At 54.9% G+C, this 21,791-nt stretch overlaps 1 protein-coding gene and 1 long non-coding RNA gene across 5 annotated transcripts; one reads left to right on the forward strand and one right to left on the reverse strand.

The window, feature by feature from the left end:
- The first annotated feature begins 700 nt into the window (after positions 1–700).
- On the forward strand, positions 701–16,272 carry Gga1 (golgi associated, gamma adaptin ear containing, ARF binding protein 1). 3 transcript variants are annotated; one of them, XM_087556561.1, is made up of 18 exons: positions 707–775; positions 1,110–2,220; positions 3,708–3,792; positions 4,885–4,960; positions 5,884–5,982; positions 6,739–6,862; positions 7,583–7,683; positions 8,205–8,285; positions 10,133–10,270; positions 10,417–10,498; positions 11,010–11,117; positions 11,794–11,946; positions 13,094–13,158; positions 13,586–13,758; positions 14,105–14,292; positions 14,841–15,010; positions 15,215–15,325; positions 15,426–16,272. In XM_087556561.1, exons 5-18 carry the CDS (start codon positions 5,899–5,901, stop codon positions 15,534–15,536), a joined length of 1,689 nt encoding a protein of 562 aa, XP_087412687.1. In that variant the 5' UTR covers positions 707–775; positions 1,110–2,220; positions 3,708–3,792; positions 4,885–4,960; positions 5,884–5,898; the 3' UTR covers positions 15,537–16,272.
- Positions 5,519–21,724, reverse strand: LOC120093687 (uncharacterized). 2 transcript variants are annotated; one of them, XR_015624900.1, is made up of 3 exons: positions 21,555–21,724; positions 12,776–12,864; positions 5,519–6,024 (listed from the first exon to the last, which is right to left on the reverse strand). It is a non-coding gene; the product is annotated as an uncharacterized LOC120093687 (long non-coding RNA). The 2 variants fall into 2 exon arrangements; XR_015624899.1 differs by lacking the exon at positions 21,555–21,724 and adding an exon at positions 14,827–15,475 and having other exon boundaries at positions 12,776–12,895.
- Between the last annotated feature and the right edge of the window lie 67 nt (positions 21,725–21,791).

Raw genomic sequence — 21,791 nt, forward strand, 5'->3', positions numbered from 1 at the left:
TTGAGTGTGAATTCACGGGTTAAAAAAAAACTTTGCCCTTCGCTGGGCGTAGTGGCGCACTCCTTTAATCTCAGCACTTGGGAGGCGGAAGCAGAAGGATCTCATGAATTCCTGCCGGCTACAGAGCGAGTTTCAGGACTGGCAGGGAAACATAGTGAACCCTTGTCTCAAAGGGGAAAAAATTGCTCAGAACAATGCCCGGGGCTTTAAGAGCTAAACAAACATTAGCTTAACCTCATCATGTTCGCAGCAGCCACTGTACTCAGTTGCCCTTTTAAGGGACATTGATATTTTCCTACTTAAGCGGAAGTACCCCTTGAGGGCTCCGGAAGTGACTTCAGAGACCCTCATAAACATGGCTTCGGAGCGTTGTTCCGGAAGTGGTCACGGGTGTCTGCGTGACGCTAACTGAGTTAGAGCGTCCCGTGGTGTTTCTATGGTGTCGTCCGGAACCCCCAGGCTCTCCTCTTCCTTCCCCGCCTGAGCGTCCGGAGCTGCGAGGCCGTCGACCGGTCCCACCAGCGACTCCGCCAGCCGCCAGGGGGAGGATTGCCAAAGACGTGACGCTCTGGACGGCCCCACCTGCGTCTCGATGGTGCCCAGCGCCCCAGGGCAGCGGCCCGACTCATCTGGGCGGACGCGGCCCCTTTAACCGGCTGAGGGCGGAGCCGAGGAGTTCCCGCGAGAGCGGCGGGGGGCGGGGGGCGGTGCCGAGGCGGGGGCCCGTGGCGGATGGAGCCCGCGATGGAGCCGGAGACTCTGGAGGCACGAATCAGTGAGTGTCCGGGAGGGGCGCGAGCCGGACCGGAACCGGAACCGGGGGCGCGAGGCTGGCCCCTTTCCCGACGGGGCGGGGTCCGCGCGCCCCCTCCTCACGCCCCGCCCCCGACCCGGAGGGGCGGCGCCCCAATTCGGGGCTCGGACCCTAGCAGCTGCGCAGCCTGGTCATGAGCGGGCGCCGCCCACCCACCGGGTGACCCGGTTGCGGGGAGCACCCCGAACCCCCCGAAGGCCCTGCCTGTTGCACCAAAGAGCAGACCCTGGAGTCTTCCCCTTAAGGGACTCCCCCACTTACTCAGGGCCTGAGTCTTTCAACCCTGTTCCCGCAGCTCTTCTTAGATCTGCTCATTCCCCAAGCCGAGGAAGGGGTGGACTCCTGGCCCATCTGATCCAGCTCTGTCCGCGTCTGGAGAAACTCCCAATGTTTGGAAGGGTCCCGTTTAAGACTCCATAAGGAAATCCAAGTTGTTTGTCTATACCCAGACCAGCTTTGCTCTGCATCCCAGATTGCTTTCCTAGCCCCTGCTGAGCTTCCTCCTCAGGCCTCTGCCCTTGTTTCCTGTCTCCTCAGAAACAGCTTCCTAAACTCTGGCTTACAAGCCCCTACTTCCACCCCCTGTTCTCCCTGTCCCACACTGCTGAAAATCTCTGGCTTTGCCAACCCCATTCCTGAATTCTGCCCCTGGGAGCTGCAGGCTCCCTCTTCTGGTCCATCTAGTGACAGGTCTCTCCCAAGGCCTTTCTGGATGTGACCCAGGGAAGCCACTGGGTCCATCCTCAGTTTAACCTCTCGGCCTCGAGGTACAGCAAGGATCTGTGCGGGGTGGTGTGGGAAGACATGGTCAACACCTTTGAAGCCAGCCTTGAACGAACGAAGTTGAACCAGCAGGTCGATGCCAGACCCCACATCTGGCGGGGAGAGGGGGATGTAGGAGAGTCAGTCTGGCAGTGGGGTTGAATGGTGGTTAGGAGGAGACACGCAGTGGCCATGGATTGCATGAGATGCTGTAACTGCACGGGTCTCAGGAGGTCAGAGGTAGTAGAGCTTCCAGGGAGGACCATAGATATTTTCGCCAGTCATGCCCTGTTGTGAAACACCTCTCTCCCTCAAGTACTTTCCCCTGCCACTTGCCAGGGGAGGTGACCCCCCCAGCCCCCGCAGTAGAGGTTGGGGGAAGGGGAGGGAGGCTATCTCTTCTAGCTCTTGAGTTTGCTCAATGCTAGGGAGAAGCTGATCCTGGGCAGTCAGAGTTTCCTTTTCCCTGGCTCCTGACTCCAGATTGACTGGCTCCACCCTTGCTGGGGTTCACGTGCCTTTGACACTTCGAGGACTTCCTATTCTAGCCCTTTTCTCAGTTGTCATTGAGAGGCCAGTACCCTGAACATTCTCTCTGGTTCCAGATTGGAGTCTCTTCCCAGTGTTCAGTGGGGGACTAGGAGGTCAGTAAATGTATAGCATTCCCCAAGGAAGCAGGATATTGCTGGTGTCCCTGGGGGCTCACTGGTGACATCTGTTCCTCTCAAGGACCGCAGGGTCCCACAAGGTTCCTGGGATAGATTTGCACCAAGAAAGAATGCTTCCTCAGCCTCTGGCCATCCATATTGCTTCTGAGCACCTGGGAGAGAGCAGTCTCCCCCATCTCCTGCCATCCTTCCCCCTGCTTGGCCTGTCTTCATAGCCTTTCTGTGATCGCTATTCTGAGTGGTCAAAGATGCTTTGTTTGGGCCAGTGAGTTTCAGGAGAGAAGAGCTTTTTGTCCACCACTGTAATTTTTAAAAATAAATAAAGATTAAGTGCCGGGCACTGAGGGTGTCTAGGCCCCCAGATGCAGCACCAACTGGGCAGGTACCACATACAGGGCCCTAGCCTCTTCCTGTCTACAGATCTTTCACAGCCCCACCTCTTGGGCTGTGATCTTCTGCACCCACAGCTTGGGCAGAAGTGTCTGGAAATCATGAGGACACTTCAGCCTCACCATGCACAGCTATGTTTTGTCCAGATCTACAAGTAGGGAAATGGGGATTCAAGAAGCTTTCCTTACCTCAAAGCTCTTTACCTAGCCAGTGTTGGGGTCCAGAAGGGGGTTGTCCCGTTTGCTGCTCTTTGCTATTACTCATTCCTGCACCCCAGCTTCTTCAGCCCCATCCTGTCACTGATCCCCCAGCAAACCATTAGAGGGGTGTGTTCTCTGCAGGAGTCGCAGTAGCATTGTATAATAGTCCACTGTAACGAATAGTCAGGGTCAGAACCATGGTGAGCAAACTGAAGAGGGTACTAATGAAGTACCCTTAGGAGAGGTGTTCTTGAGCCACTCCCCAGGGACAAGGTCTGGCAGAACTAGGCATGAGGTCCAGGGTACAGTCTTGCCCAGACCCATGTCCTTAACTGAGCAGAGTAGCCCTCAGCCTGGTTAACTCCTTCTAAACTTAGCTGGACTGTTACTCCTTTGGGCAGCTGCCCTGGCCCCAGGCAGATCCAAGTGTCCAGCTCTTGGTTCCTTTGGTTTCTTGGCCACTTACCTTAAGAGCCTAGCTTCTCTTGGCCAATTGCCCAGGCCTACAGCTCCTCCAGGATAGGACCCTGGCCTTTTCCTTACCCCTCAGTTTCCTGAGTACAGAGACCAGGAGAGTTGGAATGCTGTTCTTGAGGACAGAGTCAGAGATGGTAAAGCCAGCATAGTGGGACACAACCACAGGGAGGTGGTGCCTGGGTGTAGTCTCTGAAGATGAGGCCCTTGGGTGAAAGCGAGGTAAGCAGCAGTATGTGTTCTGCCCATTGATTGCAATGGAGCTCAGACTTGGGGGCTGTCCAACAAGTGGAGGGAATCACCTCCCACGCGCTCAATCCCTCTTAACCGTGCCCGTTGCAGGATAGTTAGGGAGGCAGAAATTTCACTCTCCCATTCTGACTCTCTCTGCTCCTGCAGACAGAGCCACAAATCCCCTGAACAAGGAGCTGGACTGGGCCAGCATCAACGGTTTCTGTGAGCAGCTCAACGAAGACTTTGAGGGGTAGGTGGCTCCTTTTGGCTCACACACTCAAGAAAACACACTCTGTCCCTGCCATGCACTCTCCAGATCCTGGTCTTGGGCAGGCTAGAGACCCAGTTTCCACTCTAAATGCAGTCACAGTTAACAAAGACAGTGTCTCTTTCTGCTGGGGGCTATGTGTATGCTGCCCTCTTGAGGGGAACGGTCCTAGATCTCTTTTTTTAATAAATGAAGAGACTGAGGCTCAGCCTTGACCCTTACTGGGGCCCTGGCAGTCCCAAGGTCAGTCAGTCTAAACCTACCGTGCGGCTGATGATTAATTCGGGGCCTTCCAGAGGGCAGACTACATTCTCCAACAGGCCCTTCATGTAAGAATGAACCTGATCTACCTGGAATGAGTGTCCAAAATGCACACTGAGGGCCACTTCTAGAAGTGACTCCCCGAGGGCTTGGTTGGGATGTCCTAGGGTCCCTGGCGCTCCAGGATTGTAGAAACCTCGTCACAGTGTGCTTTGCCCCCACCCTCCCTGCTGGGACGGGTCCTTCACTCTAGCACCCCTTGATGTGGGGTTCATGGGCTGTGGGATAAATGAATTCCACCTCTGGCTGATTGGTCTTGCTCTGAGCCTCCTACCTGTAACATGGCACTGATGAGGTGCATATGGGAGGTTATGGAGGGTTTTCTGCCACTGAGGAAAGCAAGGAGCCCAGCTGCCCATGAGCCACCTTGCATGGCCTTAGCATTCAAGCCATGGCCACCTGTTCTTACCAATCCCTGTGCGGGCCAAGGACACAGCTGCTTTGTTTTTGATGGTGGTGAATGGACACAGGGCCTCACTCGCCCATGCTAGGCAATGGCTCTACCAATAAGCAACTTCTGTAGGCCCATGTCTTGTTCTTAAAGCCAAAGGGGGCTAGGTTTACATCTCTTGAAGGCCTTGCCTTTACTGGACGCCTAGCACTGGCTGTCACCATCCCAGGTCCTGTCTGATCTGGAGACACATGGGCTTTTGTATGTGCTTCGCAGGGCCAGTAGAGGGCTGAAGTGCTACAGGCTGATGTAATGAGTGAATCAGGTACCTTGTCGGTCATGACTCTGTTCCTCCTACCCAGGCCTCCACTTGCTACCCGCTTGCTGGCCCACAAGATCCAGTCCCCACAGGAATGGGAAGCCATCCAGGCCTTGACGGTAAGAAAAGGTCCTGGGGTTTCAGGAGCCCAAGGGGATTGTGACCAGATGATCCAGGATATAGGTCTGGGCCAACCCACAAGGTACCTAACAGCAGCAGTGAGTTAGGCTTGTCACAGCTGGGCCTCTGATGGTGGTGGCACTCTTCACTTCAGCTGCACAATGGGCACCTCCCCAAGATACATGTTAAACACACTGAATCAGCATGTGTGTTTTGCAGTCTGTGTTTGTAAAGCTCCCAGGCTCTCTGCAGGGGCCATCCCGACCACATGGGACCTGCAGCCCCCGGGCAGTGCTATCCTTTGCAGTAAGAGAGGCTCAGGATTGAGGATATGGATACACCAGAAGCAAGAGAGGAGGGACACTGTGACTCCCTTCATAGCCCACACACCAGCTACCTCAGAACAAGATTGTCTGAGGCTAAGGGGAAGCTGCTCTAAGTAACTGTGCAGGTTTCAACAGGTTAGTTTTTGTTTGGGGTTTCTTCCATAAGTATGTGGGGATCTTGTGATCTCCTGGCTTTAGGAAAAGCCAAAGTAGTGTCAAACTGCCGAGCAGTGATGGTGTACACCTTTAATGCCAGCATTCAGGAGGCAGAAACAAGTGGATCTCTGTGACTTTGAGGGCAGCCTGATCTACTGAATGAGTCCCAGGATAACCAGGGCTACACAGAGAAACTCTGTCTCTAAAAATAAGAATAGTAAGAAGGCCATATCCAAGTGATGCATGGTCAAGCCATGGAGGAGCCTATGGTCCAGCAGCTTGAGCAGTGCTGGTCACTAGAAGACCCCTGACCCAGTGCTCTAGGCTGGTGATGAACAGTCTCAGAGACCCGTGAACCTCAGGATCTTGTGCCCTCGAGGGTCATTCCCTTCCTCTGGGCCCTGGCAAAGATGGGGGCTACCTCACTGCTTCCCTTCCAGGTTCTGGAAACATGCATGAAGAGCTGTGGCAAGAGGTTCCATGACGAAGTGGGCAAGTTCCGCTTCCTGAATGAGCTCATCAAGGTTGTGTCTCCCAAGGTGCGTCATAGCCCAGGTCCAGAGTGCCAGCTCTGATGGAGGCTGCAGAAAGAAGGTCCCCATTAGAAACTCAGCACAAATCCCTCTCCAGGACCTGACTGAGTCAGGACAGCCTAGGCCTCTGAGGAACCAATCAGCATGCAGGGAGAGCTGATCCCAGGGCACACACATGCTGTCACTTGGGTGTGCCCAGCCCAGACTGCTTAGGTGTTTGATATTTCTCCCTGTCCACATCACCTAGATGTGGTTCCCTTGCGCCTCAGCATCTAAAGCCACAAACATGAGTCAGTTGTGTTAGCAAATGGGCCACACTTTGCCTATTGGACTTAGGTCAGTTTGGGTACCTATCTGATGCCCAGCCCCCTTCACCTTCCTCTGAACAGACTCTGAGTGGGCCGTGCAGCCCTGTGTCTCCCAGGAGAGAACTATGCAGTGAGAGCCACATCTCTTGGCCTAGTTTGCTGCTGGAGCTGATGTATGGGGCCTCATGGCTGCACACAAGCCCTTCCCTCCTCTACCTGGAGCCCCAGACTCCCTGCTGGGGTCTCTAGGTTCAGTCTTTATGCACTGAGTAGGTAGGTGGTCCTGCTCTGGGCCTCTTCCCTGCACCAGAGCCCTGACACAGCCAGTGGGTGGTCAAGTGCTCCTTGCAGGGCATAGGAGGACTCCAGAGGCATCTAAAAGGCTGCAGGTTTAGGGCTCAAGTGAGGGTGGCTGAGCAGTCTCAGAGAAGTTCCCTTCTGTGTGTCTTTGAAGTACTTGGGCTCCCGGACATCAGAGAAGGTGAAGAATAAGATCTTGGAGCTGCTGTACAGCTGGACAGTCGGCCTCCCTGAGGAGGTGAAGATTGCCGAAGCCTACCAGATGCTGAAGAAGCAGGGTGAGTGACACCCCCCCCCCCCCCCCCGCTCCGCTCTGTGTGGTGGGGCCGGTATCAGCTCCTCCCGCAGCATGGGCTCCAGCAGTCTCAGGCTCCCGCAGGCAAGGCCACAGGTCTGCCTTTAATGTCTTAGAACACAGCCAGTGAAGCCTCTCTGTGCCTGTGCCTATGGCCAGTTTGAGTAGAAAAATGCTGGTATGGGCAAGTTTACCTTCAGAGAGTAGCCTCAAAACATGGCTGCCCAGGAACTAGGACTGTAGCTCTACTGGGAAGGAGCTTGCCTAGCATGCATGGAGCTCTACAAGCCCAGGTCGGTACTCAGGCACTTAGGAAGTGAGGGCAGGAGGATCTGAAGTGAAAGGGCCACTCTGAGCTACATAGTGAACTCAAAAGTAATTACACCCAAAAAATATGTATGGGGGTTTGAGAGATGGCTCAGCAGTTAAGAGCACTTGCTGCTCTTCCAGAGGCTCCAAGTTCGGTTTCCTGCACTCATGTAAGGTAGCTCACAGCCACCCACACCTCCAGCTCTAGGGAAGTGGCTGCTTTATTACCTCACAGGCGCCTGCGTGTTGGGGTTCATTTACTGTGCAAGTCAGAAGTCCCACCATCAAAGTCCCAAGCCGGGAGCTGATAAAGTGTGACCTCCCTTTGACCTTGGCACCCTACTCCAGATCCTCTCCTGCTCTCCCTGGTGCTGACACTTACTGTCTTCCCCAGGGATCGTGAAGTCTGACCCCAAGCTTCCAGAGGATGCCATCTTTCCCCTCCCCCCTCCCCGGCCCAAGAATGTGATCTTTGAAGATGAGGAGAAGTCCAAGGTAAGGCTGAGTAGCTGCTTTCGGGTAGAGATTTCTGGTCTCTGAAGCAGAGGCTTGTGCTGAATGTGATTCCCGGAGAGGTGGTTTCCTATGTGGGAGCCTGCTGAATGCACGGACCCATGCAGGCTTCAGTAAGCAGAGTTCATAACCCAGGGCTTGGTTGAGGAGCTGCATGGCTTTATCTGTCTGTACTAGTGATTAGTTAACAGAGCATTTGCGTGCAGAGGAGCTGTTGAAATAAGTTCCCAGCCAGGTCCCAAGGCTACCACTGTAGTTTCTGGTGTGTCCTCCTAGGGGCCTGTAGGGAGGGGCCATATGCTCAGGACACCCTTCCGCTATGCTCTGTGGAGAGTATGCGCAGTTCCTCGGTTACCCGCATGGACGTCTATCAGGTGTCGATCAGTTTTGACCATTTCACGAAGAGCTTTAGTATCTTCCCCAGGTCCTACAAACAGTAACTGAGGAGCTGGGTTGTAGGCTCCGGCCCGGTGCTGCCCACAGTCATTTACTTGTCTCTGCAGATGCTGGCCCGCCTTCTGAAGAGCTCACACCCCGAAGACCTCCGGGCTGCCAATAAGCTCATCAAAGAGATGGTGCAGGAGGTAATGGCTGACCTGGTGTAGAAGGGATGGGGTGTGGAGCTGGGCCACCAGGCAGGAGCTGTGTGTGTGTACATGTGATGTAAACATGTACATATGATGTCCCATAGTGGCCCAGCAGGACAGCTACCATAGCAAAGAATTGACAGGTGCTCAGTGGCTGATGCTTAGAGGAAGAGCTGCCCAGTAGCCTGAAAGAGCCTGAGATGCATGAGTGTCTGAGCGGCCAGTATTTGTTAGTAATGAGGCCCAAGAATTGGTGGCATTTAATTTTGGAACTCCAGGGGCTGAGGCAGGAGGCTAGTCTGGGCCATATAGCAAGACCATGTTTCAAAAAAAAAAAAAAAGGAACCCACAAGTGCCCTTACTTCCAAGTATACACCATAGCACATGTATACACACACACACACATAAATAAATGCAAACATTTTTAAAAGTACTTCGAGAACATATTGGGGCTTAGGGCCATAACTTAGTGTAGCATACCCCCCCCAAAAAAACCCTGAACCTTAAAATATTTTTAAATACATATGTAAGTATGTATGTATATGATAGACTGCACACACACAGAGCAAAACACAGATGTTAGTATATGTTTAATGTGTAAGCTAGCATGATAGGCGCGTACACTGAAACTTAAGAAGGCCAAGCCAGCATGCTGGCTCACACCTTTAATCCTAGCACTTGGGAGGCAGAGGCAGGAGGAACTCCTGTGAGTCAAGGCCAGCCTGCTCTACAGTGAGTTCCAAGACAGGGCTATGTAGAGAGAGACTGTCTCAAAACATAAATTTTTCAAGAGGTGTTAGCAATGGGCAGGGTGGTTCACACCTCCAATCCCAACACTGGGGAGGCTAAGGCAGGAGGATGGCCTTGAGTTGAACTGAGCTACAGAGTGAAACTTTGTCAGGAACCAAACAAGATTTCAGTTTAGCACTCAAAAGCCAGACAGAAGAGGCCAAATATTAACAGCTCTCTCTGAGCTAAGAATTGACAGCAGGAAATGCAGGGTCAAGGCCACATGGCAGGTACCTCTGAGGCAGGAGACAGCCTATCCTGTGCCCAAGGTGACTACCCACCTGTAACCCTGTGTATCCGGATCATCAGGTGATTTTTTTTTCCTCGAAAATGATCCATAATTTCCTTGAAATCTCCCAGCTCACTAATACAGCAACAAATTTCTCCACGTTTTAAAAGTGTGTGCCCACAGAGACTGCTAGTTCATTCTTCCTCAGAGGCAAGGTCTAGCCATGCAGCATGGTCAGGGTAAGCCTGGGTCCCAGATCGACTGGCGGGGCTACTCTGCCTCCCCTGCAGCAGGAGAGTGTGTCATGGCCTGGACTGCTTACTTCAGGGAAGTCTTAAAGCGCTAAGCCATGTGAGACTGCCAAGAATGTGCCCACCTCCTGCAGAGAAGGACACTGGGGAGCAGAAGGGGCTGAAAGAGTGGGGCTGCCTCCTACGGCTGCACGTAAAGGCCACGGACCCTGCACACTTGCCAGGCACCTGCAGACCAAGGAGGGACACCATACTTGTTTCTGGGTTGTGAGTGCCGAGTTGTCTTCAGGAGGACAGAAGTGATGCGGGCCACAGTCATGATTCTAGAAGCTGCAGTTGTAACTAAGGGCCACCTCTGCAGACTCGCCTGTGCAGAGGCCTAGATCGAGGACTCTGGCAGGAGGGTAGGAACTGGCACAATGGTGTACACTGCTTCTTGGAGAGAGTACTTGTCCTGAGTGTCAGCGGGGCTTGGCCACACAGCTGAAGTCCTGCCCATCCAGCCCTCTTCCCAGACTCATGTACTGTCATCTCCAGAGGCCTGAGACAGCCTTTGGCCATTTGCTGCTCTGCAGGACCAGAAGCGGATGGAGAAGATCTCAAAGCGGGTAAATGCCATTGAGGAGGTCAACAACAATGTGAAGCTGCTGACAGAGATGGTGATGAGCCACAGCCAGGGTGCTGCATCCAGCAGCAGTGAGGACCTCATGAAGGTGCACCTGCCCCGGCCCGGCCTGGCCCAGCCCACTCCCAACTCACTCCCAGCCCGGCCCACTCCCAACTCACTCCCGGCCCAGCCCACTACCAGCCCACACCTGGCCCACTCATAACCCTTGTCTACTTATCCTGTTCCACTCAGGAACTGTACCAGCGCTGTGAGCGCATGCGGCCCACACTCTTCCGACTGGCCAGTGACACAGAAGACAATGATGAGGCCTTAGGTGAGCCCCAGGCAACTGCCAAGATCAGGCCCAACCCTGGCCTACCTCCTCCCACTTGCAGGCCCTGCTAGACACCCACAGTTGGAAGGAACTACCATGAGAGGGCCCCCTTTCTCCAGCACTGATCTGAGAAGGCCACAGACATCAGACTGCTCTTGGAGACCCCATGAACAGGTCCTGTGCAGGCCTCTCATCTGCCCAGGAGGGAGCACTCTCTCATCTCCAAAACAAAATGACTAGCTCAGGTCACACCACCAGTGTGTCAGATCACCCCAGCCCAGTCACTTAGGCCCCTCTGTCTCACTCAGCTCCCTACCTGGCTATCCCTGGACCTTCTGGATATACCTCCACCTCCAAGTATCTACAGCAGCCTGGCTGTCTGGACCCCACAGATGCAGTGGGGCGCCTGGTCCACCCCCTTTACATAGCCTTTGGGGTGGGTGCGGCTCCTCTCCCCTACCCAGAGGCTCCACCGCTCCTTCAATCAGCCTCTCCCTCCTCCCTGTTCCAGCTGAGATCCTGCAGGCTAACGACAATCTCACCCAGGTGATCAACCTGTACAAGCAGCTGGTCCGGGGTGAGGAGCTCAATGGTGAAGCCACAGCCGGCTCCATTCCTGGTAAGAAGAGAGCAGGAGTGCTCTGGGGGGGCCCCCCTGGGTGAAGGGTGGCATGACCTCCAGCTGACCCTGGCCCCTTAAGACCATGAAGGTCCCGAGAAGGGAGCTGAGGCATTGTGTGGAGCCTGAAGCTGTGGAGAAGGGAGCCCAAGTTTGCCATGAAACAGAAGGAAAAACACTTCATCTCATGATGAAGCGGGGGCGGGGCATCCCCTAGGCCTGCTTAGACTACCAGAAAAGGACAGAGCTTTAGATACCAAAGTGGCCGATGTCACTCCACTCTGGGTAATACTGCAGCATGGGGTGGGGTGGGCACGAGGAGTGTCACAGAAATGGCAAGTGGGGAGGACCTCTCCAAGTCAGCCAAGCAGGGGCAGAGCCTTTGGGTATGAGAGAGCAGCAGCCATCTCTTAAAGCTGTGTCTGGAGTCCACCTTAGGGGCCTTAGTTAGTATTGCCCTGCGGTCACACTAATGTCACATTTCTGACATGTCTCTGACCCTAAGCAAAGCTGGTTGATTCTGAACAAAGGTGGCATATGCTAAAGACAGGGCTAGGCAGGCTGGAGTGGCTGCTAGGGGCCAAGAGCCCTGTAAAGAAAAAGGGGCGAGGATTGCTGTGCTCTCCCCTGCTGCTCTGAGTGGCCCCCAGGACTTGCCCCACTCTTTTCCACTCAGGAAGCACCTCAGCCCTGCTGGACCTCTCAGGCCTGGACCTCCCTTCCTCCGGCACCACATACCCAGCCACGCCCACTCGCCCTGGCAACCAGAACAGTCCAGAGCAACTGAGTGCCTCAGTGTCCTTGCTCGATGATGAGCTCATGTCTTTGGGTAAGGAAGAGGACAGTGCAGGGGCAGCCTGCTGCCACCAGCATTCTGTGCACACTCCATTGGGAAGCCAGTGGAGGTCATGGCCCTCCTTATACTGGGTGAAGCCGTGGCTCAGGGAGCCTGAGAACAAGGTCAGCCTGGCGGAGGGGAGGGCTGGCCGGGAGGGCTGACTGAGAGGCGGGGCAATTCCCAGAGTGAAGCTGCCCTGGTGAAGGATCAGTGGGTTCTCCTTCCCTGGGTTCTCAGGACAGCAAGGACAGGATTTAGTAAGCTCCACTCCTAGTGAGCCCAGTACCCTGGGAACAGTAAAAGAGAAAAAGTGAACTCTGTTTTCTTTGGCTTTTTTGTTTGTTTGTTTGGTTGGGGATTTTGTTTGTTTGTTTTTTGAGACATGGTTTCTGTGTAGCCCTGGCTGTTCTGGAACTCACTCTGTAGACCAGGCTGGCCTTGAACTCAGGGATCCACCTGCCTCTGCCTCCCGAGTGCTGAGATTAAAGGTGTGTGCCACCATGCCCAGCCTCCCTGTGGTTTTGAAGGAATGCCATGGGAGAGCTGGCCGCTGCTGCCCGCCTGCTGGAAAGCACTTGCTAAAAACAGGGACACTTGTCCAAGACAAGTACAGGGCAAGCTTGGCTAGGTGTTCAGGATAGACAGGGATCATGCTGACTTCTCTGCCAGCCAGCAGGCTGGTCCCCAGGGCCCTCCAGGACCAATTAACTGGCCTTACTGACTTATGCCAGAGCCTCACCGCCTGCCTGAGCTACCTCCCATTGTCCACACATGGACACGGAGGCTCCCCCAGGATAGCACTCTGCCCACAGATACTCACCTGACACAGCAGGTCAGACTCTCCTTCCTTCCTCACAACCTCAGCTCCTGCTCCTAGCTCCCGAGGGACCGAGGTGAAAGTTCCAGCTCCTACCAAGAAATTGGCTTCTGTGGGGCCTTGCTGGAAGGAGAGGAAGCAAGTGTGGGCTCAGGATGGCTGCCGGGAGGGTGCTTTCTATTTTTGCTCTGCTGCCGGTTCCCTCTGAAACTGAGGGTTTCACTCCTGAGCCTCTAAGGAAGGGAGGAATCCAGGGAGCCCCAGGCAGCACATCCTTGCCTCTGCCCACCAGTCCAGCCAGCTACCCTGCTCTCTCTACAGGCCTAAGTGACCCCACACCACCTTCAGCTCCCAGCTCAGATAGTGTCGGGTGGAACGGCTTCCAGGTAAGAGGGTGAACACTGGCTCAGCCACAACAGACAGGCAAACAGATGGACAGACAGACAGATAGATGGATCCAGGGAAGGGAGGCTGGAGACAGTAGCCTGAGAGATGACAGTCAGCTGGATCCTGGACAAGAGTCCTGGGACAGGGCAGTACCATCCTAGGGAAGAGCCCAACAGTTTCTTAGGGTCCCTGATAGGACCACAGTCCTGCCTTCAAAGTTAAGCTCTTCTTCCCTTAAAAAGGTGACTTAGGGTCCCTGCAGTGGGGAGAACCACATAGGCCCAGTGTTTTGCCCATAGAAAGGTGGTCTATTGTCTTCTCTGCTGTAGCTGTCTCAGATGTAACCTGCAGGGAAGAGAGGGCCTCAGGACTCAGGTGGTGATGCTAACACTTTGGAGAGTCTCATTATGTCTCCTTTGCCCACAGTCATCAGATGGCACTGAACCCTCAGTCCCTCCTCCAGCCCAGGCCCCCTGCATGGACAGCCGACCCCCAGCCCAGGCACCCCCACCAACGAGCAGCGGCCTGGATGACCTGGACCTCTTGGGGAAAACCCTTATGCAACAGGCACTGCCCCCGGAAGCCCAGCAAGTGCGGTGGTGAGTGCTGCCACTGCCAGGGCCCTTCCTGTCCCAGCAAGCCAGCAGCTTCTGGGCCCAGCAGGGAGTCGCCATCCCCTGTAATTCCTGGGAGTCCAGCATTTGGATCACCCACCGTGATGAGGGTGTGCCCAAGGATGGTCCCACACTACATACAAGTTGATGAGAATGGGCACTGTGCCCACTAGCACGCCCCAGAAGATAGAAGGGGGTTCAGCACGGGGGATGCTGAGGCAAAGGAGTGGGGGAGGCTCTCAGTGCTGATGAAGGTGCTCAAAGCTGCCTGCAGGCACAGTGGTGGGTAGCTCACCAGAAAACCACGTGCTAATACACTGTCCCCATTAAGGGAGAAGCAGCAGCCAGCCCCCCGGCTCACCCTCCGTGACCTGCAGAGCAAGAGCAGCTCGCCCAGTCCAGGAGCCACCAGCCTCCTCCACACCACGTCCCCAGAGCCCCCTGGGCCTCAGCCTCAGGCCATACCCACTGAGCTCTCCTTAACCAACATCACTGTGCCCTTGGAGTCTATCAAACCCAGTGAGTGGGGAAGGGTTGGGTAGGGTGGGAAGAACTGGGCCAGGTCAGCCCTTGTCCCCAGAGCCCGTCACTGCTGACTCCAATGTTAGCCTACACAAGGGCCTTCCCATCCTTGAGTGAGGAAAGACTGCTTTCTAATCTCTGGGTTACACAGGAGAGGGCTCCTAGAATTGAACCCTGACCCCTCGTTCCTAGGGAGGGCAGGAGGTCAGAACGAGAAAGCTCCTTATGATTATAAAACAGAGCCTCAAAGAAAGATCCAGGAGGAGGCCCCAAGTATTTCTCACCCAGGAGCAGTCGGTAGCACTGGCTGACTAACTTTCTCAGAAGCTGTGACCAAGAGCCTCAAGCCCTCCCTGTCCTCCTTAGCACTAGAACTCACTCTAACCCCAAAGAATGCATGACCCAGACTTAGAACAGAGCCCTTGACTCCAGCCTGGGAAGGGCCTGGCTGTGACTTGGCTCCAGGGTGGGTGTCCCGCCTCTAGGAGGCCAGACCCGGTGTGATCTGGCTCCACCCACTGATCATCCTACCCTTCTCCCAACAGGCAGCATCTTGCCAGTGACCGTTTATGACCAGCATGGTTTCCGTGTCCTCTTCCATTTTGCTCGCGACCCACTGCCCGGACGCTCTGATGTGCTGGTGGTGGTGGTCTCTATGCTGAGCACGGCTCCCCAGCCCATCCGAAACATTGTTTTCCAGTCAGCTGTCCCCAAGGTGACAGGGCAGACCAGGGAGGCCTTCCTCCCTCAAGGCAGGGTGACCTTAGACTTGGTGGGCAGCCAGCTGCCTGAGCATAGTATATCCTTCACTGGGGAGCTGGGGAAGGGGTGGGAGGCCAGAGAGATTCCTGAGACTCTGGGAAAGGAGCTACTTCCTCCTCAGGGGCTGTCTGACCAACTACCTACCTCCCGCCCTCAGGTCATGAAGGTGAGGCTGCAGCCACCCTCCGGCACAGAGCTGCCAGCATTTAACCCCATCGTCCACCCCTCCGCCATCACCCAGGTCCTGCTCCTTGCTAACCCCCAGAAGGTGAGGGCCCAGCTATGACAGGGCAGTACCCCAGGGTGGCATTAACTTCCCTTCCCCTCCGCACGCTCTGACTGCTGTGCTTCTGCCATTTGTGCCCCAGGAGAAGGTCCGCCTCCGCTACAAGCTCATCTTCACTATGGGTGACCAGACCTACAATGAGATGGGAGATGTGGATCAGTTCCCCCCACCAGAAACCTGGGGAAGCCTCTAGGACAGGGGCTGGAGAGAGGAGGGGCAGCAGGACCTGTACCTGTTCATCCTGGTGCTTCTCTCCTTCCTGTGGCCCCCAGTGACTCTTCCCCCTCCCTCTTCCCCTGCTGAGCCAAACCCAGCAGGAGGCTGTGCCTGGGTTTGCCATAGCTGCTGGGACCTCCATCACCAGTGGGAGCCTGGAGCAGGGAGGGGCTGTATGCCCTAGAAAGGACTCTGGGGTGAGGGAAGAAGCATGGCTGTGAGGCCCAGCCCTGAACCCCAGCCTGAGGTGGGGTTGTCCTCACCTGTCTTTTATGCCTTATGGAAAGGCCCAGCCATAACTTGGAGGCCATGCTGGAACTGGGACCAGCCCAGGCCTCCTCTGTGGGAACCCAGTGACTGGGGGTGACGCCCATGCCCTAGCTGTTTGCACTTGGTGTGTGGTTTGGCTCTTTGCTTTTCTTTTGGAATGGCCCTGTGGTCACAGAGCTGAAGGAGCTCTCCACTCAGCCCCCAGTGCCTCCAGAGGCCTCCCTTTGCTCTCAGGCTCCTAGGGACCATGGAAACTTGAAAGCAAAGCCAGAGGACATGCCCCCTGGAGGGCCATGGAACTCCCAGAGTTCTGTGCTTCATTTATCAGCTTCTGCTGGGGCCTCCCATGAGCACCTCACATCTGCCACCCATCTGTGATCAAAGTAGGGTCAGTAAGGGTGACCATGGGAGTATTTATGAAAATAAAATGACTTTTTCCTGGACTAGCTGTTCGTGCACCCTCATGGGGTGAGGGAGTTAGGGACGATTCAGGAGTTGGGGGCCTAGGGACTGCCCTGTAGATCCGTTCCCATCTACCCATCCTAGCCCCAAGCCCTGCTGGGGCCAGTGGCTGCTACTGAGTCACGCAGGAAACATTGGTCTGTGGTGACCCAGAGCTGTTGTAGCTGAGAATGAGGGGCCACTGAAAGATCTAGCTGCTGCAGAAGCTGAAAGGAAGCTCCCGGCTACTCACTTCCTCCTGCACTCTACAGACCTCTGTGCTTCCCCCTGCCTACACTGCTTGCTCAGAAGCCCTGCACCATGCCGCTCCCCCTCGCCTGGTGTAGTAAAAGGCTGTGCCCAAGTAGGGTGCAGAAACCACACAGCAAGGACAACCTGCCAGTGGGGTACAGTGAGGAGCTGGCTTAGAGCCCCTGCAGTGAGAGGCACAGGCTGTCTACCCTCTCCAGTGAGCAGCTTCATGGCTGCAGGCTCTAGGAAGTCCCACATCTGAGGAAACACTTTCACTCTGTCTCATCTGGCAGTTCCTAATCTGAGGTTGGGTACTAAAACCCTTTCCTTAGATCCTGTGGAGACCTGGGTATGACACATCTGAGTTCCACAGGGCAGGACACCCTGTCAGGCCTACACTGGACATTCCGAGTGAAGGCATCTCAGGGTGGACTGTAAAGAAAAAGACGAGAGGCTCCCCACACAGCACCTGTCCTAGCACTCGCCCTCTCCCCACACAGCACCTGTCCTAGCACCCACCCTCTCTCCCCATCACAGCACCTGTCCTAGCACTCGCCCTCTCCCCATCACAGCACCTGTCCTAGCACCCACCCTCTCTCCCCATCACAGCACCTGTCCTAGCACCCACCCTCTCTCCCCATCACAGCACCTGTCCTAGCACCCACCCTCTCTCCCCATCACAGCACCTGTCCTAGCACCCACCCTCTCTCCCCATCACAGCACCTGTCCTAGCACCCACCCTCTCTCTCCATCACAGCACCTGTCCTAGCACCCACCCTCTCTCCCCATCACAGCACCTGTCCTAACACCCACCCTCTCTCCCCAACACAGCACCTGTCCTAGCACCCGCCCTCTCTCAAAACGGCCTCAAGTTCCCACCTGGGGCCTCGGAAATGTGTCTCCAGTAGAATTTGTTAGGCCACTGGATAGACGAGGTTTGCCCTGGGGCTGTGGGACCATGAACTGGGAGAGTCCCATGAATTGTGTGTGCTGGTTCCAAAGTCAGTGGCTTGCTCTCCCTTTCTAGATTCCTAGTTTGAAAAGGCCACAGGGTTGGTACCCAGGGAGCCACCTCTCCTCTGGCTTTGCCCTCATCAATCTCTATGCACATCTCCTGAGCCAGGCACGGCCCAGGTAGAAACCTGGGAGACTGAAGCCCACCCAGTATTGCACTCTTGGGGAGCTGGGGAACAAAGGGTGTCCCTGGAGCCTGCACCTGTCTTAGCATGGGTACCCTGGGAAGTATTGTCTCTGTCTTACATGAGGAACCCCAGGACCACACCAGAGCAGTGGGGCTTCCCAGACCTCAAAGCCACACTTCCATTTCTGGGACACTGATGAGAGTTCATTCTGCAGTAACCACAGGGCAGGCCGCTCATCTGTTAGCAGAAGTCAAGTGAAGCAGAGGAGCTCTGTTACCCTGGGACACCTTCTGTGACCTCTACTACCCGTAGGGCAGCCAAGGGAAGGCACCCACCCTGGCATGCTTCAGGGCCTGCTGCCAGTAGTCTCCCCCTCCCCAAGTCCTCAGAATTGTCCTGTGAGCAGGAGACTGGACCAGCTGTCTAGAGGGAGTAGACATCGAGATGGCAGACTGTCCTAGCCACTTGAGCCTGCTCTCCAGTTTTGTCAACTGGCCTGCTTTGCTCCCAGCTGGGACCAAGAGCACATATTCTCCCAGGGCTAGCAGCAGCAGGAGGGAGTCCTGCTTCAGCTCCACCCCAGGGTTCCTTGAAGCCTTTTGAACTGTGGAAGTAGGGGTGGGCAAGGAAGTCACCAAAGCCCCAGGAAAACACACCTTGCCTGGCTGCTGTGGGCAGAAACCAATTGGAGGCTTTCGAGTATAGCCACAGTCAAGCTGTGTGGCAGCGGCTCAACTAGTAGAATGAAGCCAACGACCTCCACCCCGGCCTGCCTACCAGCTGCCCTGCCCACATCCGCCCAAGTCACATTAGCAGATGCCACCCAGAGTGTCATAGGGATTGCCGGCAAATCTGTGTGAAGACTGGTCAGTTCCTCAGTGGCCATCAGGAAGGCAGGAGCAAGGGCCAGCCTTGAAGGAGTTTCTAGGCAACAGTGTACACAGCAGAAAGACAGCAATAATGCTTCCTAGGACGTCGGTCTGCCTTCTGACCTGGCCTCTACTGCACAGTCAGTGGGGTGTGCACATCTGCCAAAAGGAGGCAAAGATACCGACCTTAGGGAAGAATGACCCAAGGGACACATCAGTAAATTCTGGCCTAAGGCAGCCATACAAATGTCAAGGGCAACTAAGGCAGGGGTAGTCAAAGCTCTTCTCTCCGTCAGGAAGACATTTGAAAAATAACAGCAGACAATGCCAGGCACTTTTCTGAGAATTTTACACGCTAATTCCTGTAATCCTATTAAGTTATGCTGTTTGTGGCTGAGGGGTGAGCTGTCTTGTCCAAGGTCTTTCAGTTTGTGTGCCGATGAGAAAACCCCCCCTGCCCCACACCCCAAGCCAAATGGCTGTTCTTTGGGGATGCAGGTAATCACAGATCTGATACCGTGAGCCCCAGAGGCTGAGATAGATAAACAGGCTCATAGTTTAGGGAAGGGCCCAGGGAGGGGTTGGCTAGTGACCTCTGAGGTACTTTTGTGCAGTTCTAAAGTCCATGGTCCTTTGAGTGGTTCTTGGCCATATATAACTATAATATCTACTACTGGAGAGACAAGAGCACCACAAGTTCAAGACTAGTTGGACAACTTTGTGGGACTGGCTCCAAAAAAATAAAAAAGGGGGCTGGCAAAACAGCTCAGTGCATGAAGGTTCTGCCATCATGCATGAGAACCTGAGTTTGAACCCCAACCTGGTGGAAGGAGAGAGAGAACTGACTCCCATCCATTGTCCTCCGACTGCCCTACGAGAGTTGTGATCTTTACACACATGTGTGCACACGCACGCAGTCAATAAAAATTGTGACGGAGCTAGAGAGCTGGCTCAGAGGTTAATTTAAGGCTGCCCTTCTAGAGAACGAGGTTCAATTCCCAGCACCCGCATGGTGGTTCACAATAATCTGTCCTCCACTGCATCTCATGGTTCAAAGACACACATGCAGGCAAAACACGTGTATGCATAAAATTAAACTTTAAAAAAATTTAAATTTACTAATCAAAGCTTCTGATTACAACATTCTTTGACGGAATCGCCTGTGATCCAACCTTCAGGGCTTCCAATCCTCAATGATTCAACACCAAGGTCACCCAGCCAAGAAGTACAGCAACTCTATCTGCTCAGATCCAGAAGGTCCCCAGGTCTGGCTGCAGAGAAAGCCAGAACTGGAGACAGGAGGGAGGGGCTAGCAAGGGCTTGGATGGGCTGGTAATACACTCTGGTCATTTCCAAAAGACAGAAAAGAAACCTGCTATTTCAGCCCAGGGAGCTGTCCCCTCCCCAGGCTAGTTAGTACTAGGCCTGGACGAGCCTAGGAGGCATAGAGTATAAGCCAGGCCAACCTAGTGGTACCTTCCCGACCAGCCGACCAGCCATGGACATGAAGGCAGAAGCACCAGAGATCAGAGACTTCCCTAGAGGCGAGAAAGTGCTTCCTGGAGCTGGACTCATCAGCTTCCTAAGCCTCACCCAGTAGAATGTACCCATTGCCAAGGGAGGGAAAACTGAAACGGAAAGAATGTTTTAGGTAGGACCTGGATGATGGGGGGGGGGGGTGGGGGAAAGGCTAGGACTAGAAGCAAGATATCTCAAGTCTTTACACATTAGGAGGCCAGCTCTAGACCACTCTAGTATCCCCCCAAGGCTGGCCCCTCTCTGGAATCTTCTGCCGTCTCTTCTCCAAACACTGGCCAGCAGCCTTCTCTTTAGTAAATGAAAGGTAAGGAGTCTGTGCTGCGGTCTCAACTCCCCACCGCAGAGCCAGGATTCCACTGCTGAGGAGCTGTTCCTGGCTGGGATGTTCTGGTTCTTGCCGCTGGGACCCTTCTGGGCTTCCCCAGTCTCCATAGGACTTTTTTTTTTTTCCCCCCGGAGCTGGGGACCGAACCCAGGGCCTTGCTAGTCAAGCGCTCTACCACTGAGCTAAATCCCCAACCCCCAGGACTTTTTTTTTCTTTCTTTCTTTCTTTCTTTTTTTCCAGAGCTGAGGACGGGACCCAGGGCCTTGCGCTTCCTAGGCAAGCGCTCTACCACTGAGCTAAATCCCCAGCCCCTCCGTAGGGCTTCTTCTTAAATGAGTAAAGTGGCTGCCTGCTCCCAGTGAGTGCCTGTGCTGAGTACAAGATGTCTTGGGCAAAGGGAATGTCTTCAAGAAGCACACCAACTGTCTACCCCCACACAGTAGGTGCTCAAGTGGTGCCGGCTCTGAACTGAAACTAACCGAGCAGAGCAAAGCTCAGTGTGGTGTTCAGGGCTTCCTGTAGCTGCCCCTCCCCCTCCCCAAGCCTGAAGGGTGTACACTAGAGTCAGCTTACTATTGCCTACGGGCTCTCTGGCCCTGTAGTTATGAACACCTAATGTATGCCCAGGCTGGTTTTCAGCCGAGTATTTCGACGAGAAAACTTCTATCTGGTTTGGGGGCTCAGAGCAGCACCCATAGTAAGGCCTGACAAGAAGGAAGGGCAGGGACCAGGGACATTTGCTAGAAGAAATGAGAGTTATGCAGATAGAAGAAGCTGTCCAAGCTCAGGACCCTTAAAGTGTGGAGCGGCGACAGGAGTTCTAGGGCTGAGGAGCAGGCTGGGGTATCTTGTTTACCCTGTGGCATAGACTGGTCCAGGGCAGTTGTCCTATCGAGCCACTATACACAGTGAACTTTGGACATTAGTCCCTGGTGGTCCCCAGGTACCCCAAGTTCCCAGTCAGTTTTCCAGCAGGCATGAGGGATGGTCAGGGAATGGTATGGTGGAGAAGTCTCCAAGGAGCATCTCCTAGTGACTGGCCTGCACAGGTTCCTGAAGGCCTGTCTCTGGCCTGTCCCTTCTAGGCAGCCTTTTTTTCCCTTTAAGAGAGCAAAGGTTGTTTATACCCAGGGCGGTGGTGGCAGGAGCAGCTTACCTGCTTCCCGCCACCCGCCGCGGCGACCGGGCAGGGTGCGGGAAGGAAGAGCCCGCACTCAACTGTGGACCGCAGAGAGACAGACCGGCGGACACTCGGCAGGAGAACGGCCCGGGGGTCGTTGTGGCCCGGAAGCAGTGAGAGAGCGAGACTCCAAACTTGGAGAAAGGAGTGACCTGGGGTCCGGGGGCGGAGTCGTGAGCGGGGGAGGAGAGCGCCCGCGCCAGCGCCAGCACC

The sequence above is a fragment of the Rattus norvegicus genome, chromosome 7 (assembly GCF_021556685.1).
Source record: "Rattus norvegicus strain SHRSP/BbbUtx chromosome 7, alternate assembly SHRSP_T2T, whole genome shotgun sequence".
Lineage (NCBI taxonomy): Eukaryota > Metazoa > Chordata > Mammalia > Rodentia > Muridae > Rattus > Rattus norvegicus.

Excerpts from the sequence above, each read along its gene's own strand:
- Gga1 (XM_087556561.1), top strand. The coding sequence starts at position 5,899 with ATGAAGAGCTGTGGCAAGAGGTTCCATGACGAAGTGGGCAAGTTCCGC. Across the intron at positions 8,286-10,132 it reads TCAAAGAGATGGTGCAGGAG|GACCAGAAGCGGATGGAGAA; the intron begins GTAATGGCTGAC and ends GCTGCTCTGCAG. Across the intron at positions 15,326-15,425 it reads TCCTTGCTAACCCCCAGAAG|GAGAAGGTCCGCCTCCGCTA; the intron begins GTGAGGGCCCAG and ends TTTGTGCCCCAG.